General features: G+C 40.8%; 1 protein-coding gene across 12 annotated transcripts in view; it reads left to right on the forward strand.

The window, feature by feature from the left end:
* LOC140896231 (nuclear receptor coactivator 5-like) overlaps positions 1-12,970 on the forward strand; it is a 42,961-nt gene extending 29,991 nt beyond the window's left edge. For all 12 annotated transcript variants that reach the window (XM_073307675.1, XM_073307681.1, XM_073307673.1 and 9 more), the window contains one exon: positions 6,861-12,970. In XM_073307675.1, the coding sequence (XP_073163776.1) occupies positions 6,861-6,922 (62 nt within the window). In that variant the 3' untranslated portion in view covers positions 6,923-12,970. The remainder of the gene's footprint in view (positions 1-6,860) is intronic.
* The last annotated feature ends 230 nt before the right edge of the window (positions 12,971-13,200 follow it).

Genomic DNA, 13,200 nt, shown 5'->3' on the forward strand with positions numbered 1-13,200 from the left:
ATAAATGCAAAGTAATCCACATAGGAAAACATAATCCTAACTACACATTAGGGCTGTCGATTAATTGCAGTTAACTCACGCGATTAACTCAAAAAAGTTAATTGCGATTAAAAATATTAATTGTGATTAATTGCACTGTTAAACAATAGAATACCAACTGAAGTTTATTAAATATTTTTGCATGTTTTTCTACACTTTCAAATATATTGATTTCTGTTGCAACACAGAATACGAAGTATACAGTGCTCACTTTATATTTTTTGATTACAAATATTTGCACTGTAAAAATGATGAAAAAGAAATAGTATTTTTAATTCATCTCATGCAAGTACTGTAGTGCAATCTCTTGAGCGTGAGTGTAACTTACAAATGTAGATTTTTGTTTTTGTTTTTTGTTACATAACTGCAGTCAGTAACAAAACCATGTAAAACTTTAGAGCCTACAAGTCCACTCAGTCCTACTTCTTGTTCAGCCAATTGCTAAGATAAACAAGTTTGGCTACATTTACTGGAGATAATGCTGCCTGCTTCTTATTTACAGTGTCACCTGGAGGTGAGAACAGGCGTTCACATGGCACTTTTGTAGCCAGCATTGCAAGGTATTTGTGTGCCAGTTATGCTAAACATTTGTATGCTCCTTCGTGCTTTGGCCACCATTCCAGAGGACATGCTTCCGTGCTGATGATACTCATTACAAATTTAATTAACACATTTTTTTGACTGAACTCTTTGGGGGAGAATTGTATGTCTCCTGTTTTACCAAGATTCTGCCATATATTTCATGTTATAGCAGTCTTGGATGATGACCCAGCACAGTTCGTTTTAAGAACACTTTCATAGCGGATTTGACAAAACGCAAAGAAGGTACCCATTTGAGATTTCTAAAAATAGCTACAGCACTCGACCCAAGGTTTAAGAATCTGAAGTGCCTTCCAGAAATCTGATCGGGATGAGATGTGGAGCATGCTTTCAGAAGTCTTAAAAGAGAAACACTCAGATGCGGAAACTACAGACCCCGAATTACCAAACAAGAAAATCAACCTTCTGCTGTTGGCATCTGACTCAGATGATGAAAATGAACATGCATCGGTCCGCTCTGCTTTGGATGGTTATCGAGCAGAACCCATCATCAGCATGGATGCATGTCCCCTGGAATGGCGGTTGAAGCATGAAGGGACATATGAATCTTTAGTGCATTTGGCACGTAAATATCTTGCAACGCCGGCAACAGTGCCACGCGAACACCTGTTCTCATTTTCAGGTGACATTGTAAACAAGAAGCAGGTAGCATTATCACCTGCAAATTGTAACCAAACTTGTTTGTCTGAGCGATTGGCTGAAGTAGGACTGAGTGGATTTTGTTTTATTTTTGAATGCAGTTATTCTTTTGTACATAATTCTACATTTGTAAGTTCAACTTTCATGATAGAGATTGCACTACAGTACTTGCATTCGGTGAATTGAAAAATACTATCTTTTTTTACAGTGCAAATATTTGTAATCAAAAATAAATATCAAGCGAGCACTGTACACGTTGTATTCTGTGTTGTAACTGAAATCAATATATTTGAAAATGTAGAGAACACCCAAAAATATTTAAATAAATGGAATTCTATTATTGTTTAACAGCGCGATTAATCACAACTAATTTTTTTAGTTGACAGCCCTTCTATACATATAAAATTAGCTCTTACCACTAAAGAAAGAGATATTGGAGTCATTGTGGATAGTTTTTTGAAAACATCCACTCAATGTGCAGCCGTAGTTAAAGAAGCTAACAGAACGTTCGGAGTCATTAGGAAAGGATAGCTAGTAAGGCAGAAAATACAATATTGCCTCTATAAATCCATGGTATGCCCACATCTTGAATACTGTGTGCAGATCTGGTCGCCCCATCTCAAAAAAGATATATTGGAATTGGGAAAAGGTACAGAAAAGGGCAACAAAAATGATTAGGGGTATGGAACAGCTTCCATATGAGGAGAGATTAATAAGAGGGGGACTGTTCAGCTTGAAAAAGAGATGACCAAGGGGGGATATAATAGAGGTCTATAAAATCATGACTGGTGTGGAGGAAGTAAATAACACAAGAACTAGGGGTCACTAAATGAAATGAGTAGGCAGCAGGTTTAAAACAAACAAAAGGAAGTATTTCTTCACACAACGCACCGTCAACCTGTGGAACACCTTGCCAGAGGATGTTGTGAAGGCCAAGACTATAACAGAGTTCAAATAAGAACTAAATAAATTCATGGAGGATAGGTCCATCAAAGGCTATTGGCCAGGATGGACGGGGATGGTGTCCCAAGCCTCTGTTTGCCAGAAGCTGGGAAACATTTAAGTTGAGCCTCTACTGTGGTGTCTTTAAAACGTTTCCGTGCAGCTTGCAGGGATTTCACTTATGGCACTACTTTTAATTTCTGTTTAACTAACTTCCTCATTTTTGTCTAATTCTCCTTTTTGAAATTAAATGCTACTGTGTTGGGATGCTGTGGTGTTTTCCAGACTACAAGAACATTAAATTTCTTTGTTATGGTCACTATTACCAAGTGGTTCAGCTATGTTCAACTCTTGGACCAGGTCCTGTGCCCCACTTAGGACTAAATCAAAAATTGCTGCTTCTCTTGTGGGTTCCAGGACTAGCTGCTTCAAGAAGCAGTCTTTTAGGTGTTAAGAAACTTTATCTCTGCATCAAGAAAAGGAGTACTTGTGGCACCTTAGAGACTAACCAATTTATTTGAGCATGAGCTTTCATGAGCTACAGCTCACTTCATCGGATGCATACCGTGGAAACTGCAGTAGACATTATATACACACAGAGACCATGAAACAATAGCCCCTCCCACCCCACTGTCCTGCTGATAATAGCTTATCTAAAGTGATCATCAAGTTGGGCCATTTCCAGCACAAATCCAGGTTTTCTCACCCTCCGCCCCCCCCCCACACACACAAACTCACTCTCCTGCTGGTAATAGCCCATCAAAAGTGACCACACTCTTCACAATGTGTATGATAATCAAGGTGGGCCATTTCCAGCATAAATCCAGGTTTTCTCACCCCACCACCCCCCATACACACACAAACTCACTCTCCTGCTGGTAATAGCCCATCAAAAGTGACCACACTCTTCACAATGTGTATGATAATCAAGGTGGGCTATTTCCTGCACAAATCCAGGTTCTCTCACCCCCTCCCAAAAACCACACACACAAACTCACTATCCTGCTGGTAATAGCTCATCCAAAGTGACCACTCTCCCTACAATGTGCATGATAATCAAGGTGGGCCATTTCCAGCATAAATCCAGGTTTTCTCACCCCACCACCCCCCATACACACACAAACTCACTCTCCTGCTGGTAATAGCTTATCCAAAGGGACCACTCTCCCTACAATGTGCATGGTAATCAAGGTGGGTCATTTCCAGCACAGATGCAGGCTTGCTCACCCCCCTCCCGCCCCCCCGGGAACACACACACACACACATAAACTCACTCTCCTGCTGGCAATAGCTCATCCAAACTGACCACTCTCCAAGTTTAAATCCAAGTTTAACCAGAACGTCGAGGGGGAGGAAAAAGCAAGGGGAAATAGGCTGCCTTGCATAATGACTTAGCCACTCTCAGTCTCTATTTAAGCCTAAATTAATAGTATCCAATTTGCAAATGAATTCCAATTCAGCAGTTTCTCGCTGGAGTCTGGATTTGAAGTTTTTTTGTTGTAAGATAGTGACCTTCATGTCGGTGATTGCGTGACCAGAGCGATTGAAGTGTTCTCCGACTGGTTTATGAATGTTATAATTCTTGACATCTGATTTGTGTCCATTTATTCTTTTACGTAGAGACTGTCCAGTTTGACCAATGTAAATGGCAGAGGGGCATTGCTGGCACATGATGGCATATATCACATTGGTGGATGTGCAGGTGAACGAGCCTCTGATAGTGTGGCTGATGTGATTAGGCCCTGTGATGGTGTCCCCTGAATAGATATGTGGGCACAGTTGGCAACGGGCTTTGTTCCTGGGCTAGTGGTTCTGTTGTGTGGTATGTGGTTGCTGGTGAGTATTTGCTTCAGGTTGCGGGGCTGTCTGTAGGCAAGGACTGGCCTGTCTCCCAAGATTTGTGAGAGTGTTGGGTCACCCTTCAGGATAGGTTGTAGATCCCTAATAATGCGTTGGAGGGGTTTTAGTTGGGGGCTGAAGGTGACGGCTAGTGGCATTCTGTTATTTTCTTTATTAGGCCTGTCCTGTAGTAGGTGACTTCTGGGAACTGTTGTGGCTCTATCAATCTGTTTCTTCACTTCCGCAGGTGGGTATTATAGTTGTAAGAAAGCTTGATAGAGATCTTGTAGGTGTTTGTCTCTGTCTGAGGGGTTGGAGCAAATGCGATTGTATCGCAGAGCTTGGCTGTAGACGATGGATCGTGTGGTGTGGTCAGGGTGTCACGGCTAACCTGGTGGCTGAACTTTGTGACTTTGTCCTTACCCATAACTATTTCACATTTGGGGAGAATGTATACCTTCAGATCAGCGGCACTGCTATGGGTACCCGCATGGCCCCACAGTATGCCAACATTTTTATGGCTGATTTAGAACAACGCTTCCTCAGCTCTCGTCCCCTAAAGCCCCTACTCTACTTGCGCTATATTGATGACATCTTCATCATCTGGACCCATGGAAAAGAAGCCCTTGAGGAATTCCACCATGATTTCAACAATTTCCATCCCACCATCAACCTCAGTCTGGTCCAGTCCACACAAGAGATCCACTTCCTGGACACTACAGTGCTAATAAACAATGGTCACATAAACACCACCCTATACCTGAAATCTACTGACCGCTATTCCTACCTACATGCCTCCAGCTTTCACCCTGACCACACCACACAATCCATCATCTACAGCCAAGCTCTGCGATACAATCGCATTTGCTCCAACCCCTCTGTCAAGCTTTCTTACAACTACAATACCCACCTGTGGAAGTGAAGAAACAGATTGATAGAGCCAGAACAGTTCCCAGAAGTCACCTACTACAGGACAGGCCTAATAAAGAAAATAACAGAACGCCACTAGCCGTCACCTTCAGCCCACAACTAAAACCCCTCCAACGCATTATTAGGGATCTACAACCTATCCTGAAGGATGACCCAACACTCTCACAAATCTTGGGAGACAGGCCAGTCCTTGCCTACAGACAGCCCCGCAACCTGAAGCAAATACTCACCAACAACCACATACCACACAACAGAACCACTAGCCCAGGAACAAAGCCCGTTGCCAACTGTGCCCACATATCTATTCAGGGGACACCATCACAGGGCCTAATCACATCAGCCACACTATCAGAGGCTCATTCACCTGCACATCCACCAATGTGATATATGCCATCATGTGCCAGCAATGCCCCTCTGCCATGTACATTGGTCAAACTGGACAGTCTCTATGTAAAAGAATAAATGGACACAAATCAGATGTCAAGAATTATAACATTCATAAACCAGTCGGAGAACACTTCAATCTCTCTGGTCATGCAATCACCGACATGAAGGTCACTATCTTACAACAAAAAAACTTCAAATCCAGACTCCAGCGAGAAACTACTGAATTGGAATTCATTTGCAAATTGGATACTATTAATTTAGGCTTAAATAGAGACTGAGAGTGGCTATTTCCCCTTGCTTTTTCCTCCCCCCCCCCCCCCCCCGACGTTCTGGTTAAACTTGGATTTAAACTTGGAGAGTGGTCAGTTTGGATGAGCTATTGCCAGCAGGAGAGTGAGTTTGTGTGTGTGGTTTTTGGAGGGGGTGAGGGGGTGAGAGAACCTGGATTTGTGCAGGAAATGGTCCACCTTGATTATCATACACATTGTGAAGAGAGTGGTCACTTTTGATGGGCTATTACCAGCAGGAGAGTGAGTTTGTGTGGGGGGGGGCAGAGGGTGAGAAAACCTGGATTTGTGCTGCAAATGGCCCAACTTGATGATCACTTTAGATAAGCTATTACCAGCAGGACAGTGGGGTGGGAGGAGGTATTGTTTCATGGTCTCTGTGTGTATATAATGTCTACTGCAGTTTCCACGGTATGCGTCCGATGAAGTGAGCTGTAGCTCACGAAAGCTCATGCTCAAATAAATTGGTTAGTCTCTAAGGTGCCACAAGTATTCCTTTTCTTTTTGCAAAGACAGACTAACACGGCTGTTACTCTGAAACCTGAAATTTATCTCTGCATCCTGTCCTGAGGTGACATGTACCCAGTCAATATGGGGATAGTTGAAATCCCCCATTACTATTGAGTTTATTTTTATAGCCTCTCTAATCTCCCTGAGCATTTTACAGTTACTATCACCATCGTGGTCAGGTGGTCAGTAGTATATCCCTACCTGCTATATTCTTATTATTCAAGCATATGTTGGCGCCTTTTCATTGAGTGGTGGTTTTGTTCATAGATAGGAACTGCAATAATGAAGCATGGTGGTCACTATGTTTTGCACTCTGTTGATCACTGTGGCCATACCTATGGTCAAAAGGTTGGGGGTGCAATCTCTTCTGATGGAAGAAGTCGTCTTTGGCTGCTATTTGGGCTTTCAGTGGCATGGGGTCTGAGATGACTCCAAGGCTGTGGACAATTGGTCTTAAATCTGAAGGCAGTAGTGGGAAAGTTATAGAGGAATAAAGTTCTTTACAGTACTGCAGAGATGGGCATTACAGAACTCTCTAAAGTGGAGGTAGCTGTTAGCCTTTTGCCAGTGAAAGAGGATGAGGAGTCCTCAGTGAGTGTGGTACATCTAGCTAGTTATGGGGGAGGGAAGGGGCAGGGCATTTTTCTGTAAAACAGCTGCCTTACTATTTATTTTTCTTTGTCACAGCTGTTCATGTTAAACCTGTGCAGCACCAACGGGCAGCTAAACCAAAGCCTTTGCTTAACTGAGACGACATCACAGACACCATGACTAATAATGGAATACACTAAACATGATGGTGGCATCCCTCTTCTAAGACAGCAGAGAGCATGATAAACTTGTATTGCTAGTGTCCGTACACCCAGACAAACTTAAATGTATCTCATTTTCTGTTATACACATTCCTATGGGAACTTTTTAAAATTTCAGGGCGCTCTTCTGTTCAACCAAAATTGGTATTTGTGGAAGGTCAGTGTTGTAGATTCATGGTCTTATAAATTAGAAGTTGTTTAAATAGATATGGTCACAAAATAAACTATTTGTTTTACACAACTCAGCACTCATTCTTTTGTGGTTATGTTTTACCTGACTCTTCCATATTATTATTTAGGAGGATAAGCAGACCCAGTCAGACTTCATTTCAGTGCTTGTGTTTGGTAGGGTTGGATAGAATTCTCTCTTTCTCTTTCTTTTTTTCTTTTTTTCTTCTCTCTCTTTTTCTCTTTCTCTCTCTCTTTCTTTCTAAATGTGAAAAGTCCATGGGTTGTTGGGATTTTATTTATATATATATATATAATACAGAAGTGTTGCCTCTATTCTCCTTGCATCTTCCTTGAGTAAAGATGAAGACACATTGACCATATATCAACCTTTATTCAGTATGTCACTTGCTTAGCTGACTTCTAATATTTTTGAAATATTTTAAAATGAGATCTTGTGTTTGTTACTATATTATGCCTTGCTATCTTATGTCTTCAATGTGTTGGAATGTTAGTCTATCCATTTCTATTGTAACTTGAAGTTTAATGACAAGATATGAAAGGATTAAGGAAATTGCTCTACTAATTGTGCTCTCCCAGATGCAATTAAGTAAATTAATGTTGAGAACTACCTTAATTTACATGTAGTTCCACACAAACAGATTTAATTTGTTAATTTAGAGCCATACAGTTATGTTTTATAAAACGTTTTTAAAAAGAATTGTGTGCAGTCATTCTACTGAAACATGAAGTATAGTTCCAACTGACATGTAATTTTTCAGTTGTCACAAAAAACTAACTTGCCAAAAATAGTTTAGCACCCAGTTACCCACTTATAGTGGCAAAGTTCAAAATTACAGTACTAGCCCCTTAAATTTTGTTTTTTTCTATTGTGGGTTTCCTTTTCATCTCACCTTCATCTCACACAAACAAAAAGGGAAAATGGCAATACACAAAAACAATCAGCTAGCTCAGTAACTAAACTTCGGACAAACAAGTTAAAAGAACTGAAAAGACTTCTTTAACGTTTCAGACAGAAATATGACCTTTTGTATATTGGTGTACCTTCCTAAGAATAGGAATTAACCTGGAGAGTTCTTACTTTCATATAATTTTGGCAGTTGTATATGTTTTTCTTCATCATTTTATGGATGCAAGATTTTCAAGTCTTAACACATCCAGCTAAAGCAGCACTAACTAAGGTAGAATCTATTTTTGTTGTTGTTTCATTACCCTATTTATAGCCACTCTTGAGTATTTTCACCATAGATTCTTTAGTAGAGCATTTGATCAATTAGAAGCTTATAAAACTAACTTCTAGTGCAATTTTCTTCTCATAGTAGAATTTAATTGGCCGGCTGTGTCAAAATTCACTTGTTTCAACAAATGCATTTATTTAACCACTTAACTAAGGACCCACCTATAAGTCTCAGTTCAGCAGAGCTGCTACAAAGTACAGTCCCCAACACACACTAGGAAAATAGACCTGTCTTTACTGCAGATTAAGCACAGTTCTGCAAAGCATGCTAATTTATTTTAATTGGCATTATGCAATCTTATTGCTACTTTTTTGCTTCTAGTAATAGCTAAACCATCCTGAATTAGGAACCAGTTGCCAGATAACTCAAACTGTTGTTCAAACTAAATTTATGTGTGTGTGAGATTTATTCTTTAATCAACTCTTACCCTAACTTCTGTGGGTTTTTTGTTTCTGACTAGGTATGGGTTTCAAAGTTCTTATGTCAGTAACTAAACTGCTGTCACTGGTCCTCTGAAGTGATTGTAGCCCATTTAGTTCCTGCTATGTCATTATCTGGCTGCTAACACTGTAGTATCTGAGGGCCTTGAGCATTAATACATGTATCTTCCCTCCTGTGAAGTACAGAAGTATTATCTCCATTTTACAGATGAGGAACTGAAGCACAGACTAAAGGACTTTCCTATAAACACCCAGGAAGTCTGTCACAACACTAGGAATTGAACCTAGATCTCCTGAACCCCAGTTTAATGCCTTAATCACAAGATCATTCCTCCTTAAAAGAAGGGTTTAAAGATGAATGTAGTGTGTATTCATTAAGGGTCTGATCCTACACCCATGAAAGCCAGTGGAAGTGAGGCTGTCTTCACTTCAAAAACCCTTTTTGGGGGGGCAAAGGGGGGGGTTTGGTTTTGACATTAGGGTAGCTATTTCAATATAAAATCTTAGTGGAGACAAGGCCCTGAGTTTACTTTGACTAGCTGCCTCAAGGTATAATCTAGAATGCCTTATCTCCAATAAGATTTTATATTTCCATCCTTAGCAGGTATTTGTTGTGTATATATTATATAAAAATAGTTTAAAAAATTCACATCTTATAGGGCAATGTGTGAAAAGGACAGAATCTAAACATGTATCAAATTAAATTCAAGGATTTTATAAAACAATTCTAAGTCCTTAAATAGGAGAAGTCTTAAATACTACCTTTTAAGCAAATTGATGCTGCTTCCCTTCTGGAAAGCATGGTCTCGCAGTTGAAGCATAGGACAATAGTGAGGCTTCAGTAATGTTTTGGAAAGTGCTTGGAGATTCTCAAATGGAAGGCTTCCTAGAATGGCAAAATATACTCTATCTACCAAGGCTAGTGCAGGCTGACTTCCCTAAGCAGTGAAGCAATCCATGGAAATGCTTTACCCTCAGGGTGTGTGCCAATGCTGCAGTGAAAACAAACTTTGGCTACAGTCTTGGCAGGTAAACTCGTAAGCCTACCTCGGGGGTTTTGGAGGCCTTTAAAAAGCTTTGCTCACCTTTCAGACACTTGGTTAGAGATTCTGCATCAAATCTGCAGCGTCTATTGTACATATTTTTTTAAAAAGAGGTAAGTGGAAAAGCTTGAAAGTGTAACAAATATTTTTCCTCCAGTACTTTGAACGTTTGTACGTTGAAGTTGAAAAAGGGTCTGAATTGACAACAGGCTAGTTGTCAAAGGTCCTTGATGCCCATATTAAGTAAATTTGCTTTTAAATCACGTCAAATTTAGTCTGTTCAATTTTCCCGTCCTTCCAACATACTCTGCAGTTATTGGCTTAGTTCTGTTACTTTGCAGTGTCTAGTGACTATAATATTCAATCATGTTTAAAATAATAAAGTTAGCTGAGAATTTAACCAGAAACTTGGTCTAGGACTAGAGTAAAAAAGTGAAGATATACTCACTGTGACCTTGACACCACTATGCACTGGGATGCTTGAATTGTGAAATACCCCTCACACCACCAAGACTCAAGTTGACTTCTGTGTTTAGCTGTTGAGTATCATAGTTTCACAAAGCTGTATTTGACTTCTCGCCCTTCCCCATCTATATTCTGGTCAGCTTTTCTGGCAGTATGTCTTGATTTTTTACTAGTTTTCCGATGGATACCTGTCTGCTTTTTAACCCAGTGTTGTATGTTTAGGAACTGGAGTAAAACAGAAGTCCTGTTGACGAAGCCAAGTCTCCTATTCAGCAATGATCCTGTTCTGGCAACTGACACTAAATCTGGGGTGGGGAAATGTAACTACTTTATTCACTTGACCTCCCCTTTTGAAAGGGGAAGAAACTGGTGACTTAATGACCAACATTTCTTAGCTTAAAAAAAAAGGTCACTCTGGGATAGGGTGACCAAATAGTAAGTATGAAAAATTGGGACAGGGCAATGGGTAATAGTTGTCTATATAAGACAAAGCCCTTAATATTGGGACATCAGATTCATTTTCCCGTTTCCCCATCGCTTAATACACCAGTCTCTCTGATGCTAGACCCACATCAGTCTATGCTTTCAATAGCAACATCAGCCTGAAGACATTGTGGAGAGAAGGGCAAGAACCATGGCCCCTCCCCCAAAATAAATGGGAAAGAGAAGCTGCCTCTGAGCTCTTTGAAATATAGTAGGGGCTGTTGTAGGCACTTCAGTTTAAAGGGCTGACGCAAAGAGAGCAGAACCCCTCTCCTCTCTTCCAGCTCTTCAGGATGAATCTGGGATTTACGTACAGGCTAGAGCAGTAAAAGGCTGTCTGGGGTTCCCTTGCACTAGCAGATCAAAGGACTACCAGGAGTGTAGAGAAAACCCTGCAGTTGCTACAATCTCAGCAGGGTGAGTGTGACAAAGCAGATCACTTCCTTCCCTCAGCTGTCCATTTATTTTGATGAGGATAAAGAAGACCCATAGTGTTTACCCCCCAGCTGAAGAGAGCTGGGAGCAGTTGCTCTATCTCACACACACACCCCACCCCCCTCCAAGCAGCATTCTGTTGGGAACCGCAGCTGCCCATCTGCAGGCAGGTGCTGCTGTGGTACCTAATGTACCTAATTTGGAAAAGGGGAAATAGAGTATAAACCCTCAATTGAGCTAAATTGTTTAAAAAGTGAAACTGACCATGATTGATCATTTACCAATTTACTAAACCCCATTCTTTACAAAGTCTTTTACTCCTGTATAGCTGCTCATTCACTAGAGCCAGGGGTGAGAATGCTGGATTATAGTCCATTTGTGCATCACAAGCAGAATTTTTAACTAAATTCCTTCTGTCCCCATAACTACTCAAAGAAGAGAAGGAAGAATTTAGGCCTGAATTTTTTTTATTACGGGTTATGATACCTAAGCAAAACTAAATAGTTGGGCTTTCAGATTCCAGGCTGAGTTTGCAGGACTAGCAGCTAAAACATCCTTTCTTGTAAACTCACTCAGAAAATAGAGTTGGAATTAGGTGAGACAAAGCATAGAACCCCACAATGCCAGTTTTTACAAAATTACTTTTCAGCATAACAGTTTAAGGAATGTTTGCTAGAAGTGGTGGCCTGCATTATCCAAAGGCTGCAGTGGAGAGAATGCAATACCCTGGACCAGTTCTGAAGGATTCTATTTGAATTCCCAGACCAAAAAAATTTAAGAGGGAGCTAAAGTTGAGAGTAAATATCAGTAAAGTAAGGGTATAAACATAACCAAGATGTTGGAATGATTCCCAAAGCCATGTGGTACAAATGCAGGAAGTTCAGAGTTAAGGTTAAACCTAAATTCCAATGTGTTATGCTGAGAAAATATATTATTTAGGCACTCAAACAACCCTCACTCTGCCCATAGTGAGGCCGTGCAAGAATTAATTTAGGATTAATGAATGTTAGCGTTTGCAGCCCCAGAATAGATTAAAATGATACTTAGAGCATTGTTTTTCATGATTTTCTACATGTAGTGTGGCTACAGGTCAGTGTTCTTAGTCTAGGAAAGCCTAGAGGCAGACTGGTCACAAGGGACATTTGGTGGATGAGAGCAAAGTGTGGGTTATGGCTGAAGACGAGGAGGGAAGAGTGTTCTGTAAGCGGGTCAGGGTGGCTGAGCAGGGATCTAGGAGAGTTCAGTGGCATTAATGAGAGTGGTTGTCCAGAGATATAGGTAGGCTTGGGGCAGGGGAAAAGGGTTGTGTGTGGGGATCACCTGTGGTGGGGTCACTGTGCTGTGCACCAGTCTGGGATGGGGAGCTCCGCTCTACTGCCAAGTGAGGCAGCACTGCAAAGGGGACCCTAAGGTGCAGAGACATTAGCATTTAGGGACCAGTCTCATTCCCCTCTGCAGTCTCTGTGAGATAGCTTTAATAGAGGGGAAGAAACACAAACTAGCTTTTAACACATTTCCATAGCTTCAGCAGTTTTGTAATGGCAGCTAAAACCTTGAGCCATAATGCTGTATTTGTACAGGGGGAAATGCGTACTTGGGTAAAATGGCTATTTTATGATACATGTGTCTATGATCAGAATAACCCATGAATTAGCACAGCTTGTTTCAGTTAGAGGTTAGTTTAGATCTGAGCTGGTTGTTTAAATGTAATTGGAAGGTGAAGGTGAGGGAAATGACTTTGTGCCCATTTGCTGGTTCCTTGCAGTGCAGAAAGGAGATCTGAGCCTTATTTTAAGAACAAAAATTGTAATGCTTTTGTTACATTGGGGGAAAAACCTCCAAGATGCGCACACAAACAAATCCCCAAACATATAGGGCAACTGTGTGGCTCACAAAGAAGAAAAGAGTAAGTTTCCTTTTTA

This window comes from Lepidochelys kempii, chromosome 12 (genome assembly GCF_965140265.1).
Source record: "Lepidochelys kempii isolate rLepKem1 chromosome 12, rLepKem1.hap2, whole genome shotgun sequence".
NCBI lineage: Eukaryota > Metazoa > Chordata > Testudines > Cheloniidae > Lepidochelys > Lepidochelys kempii.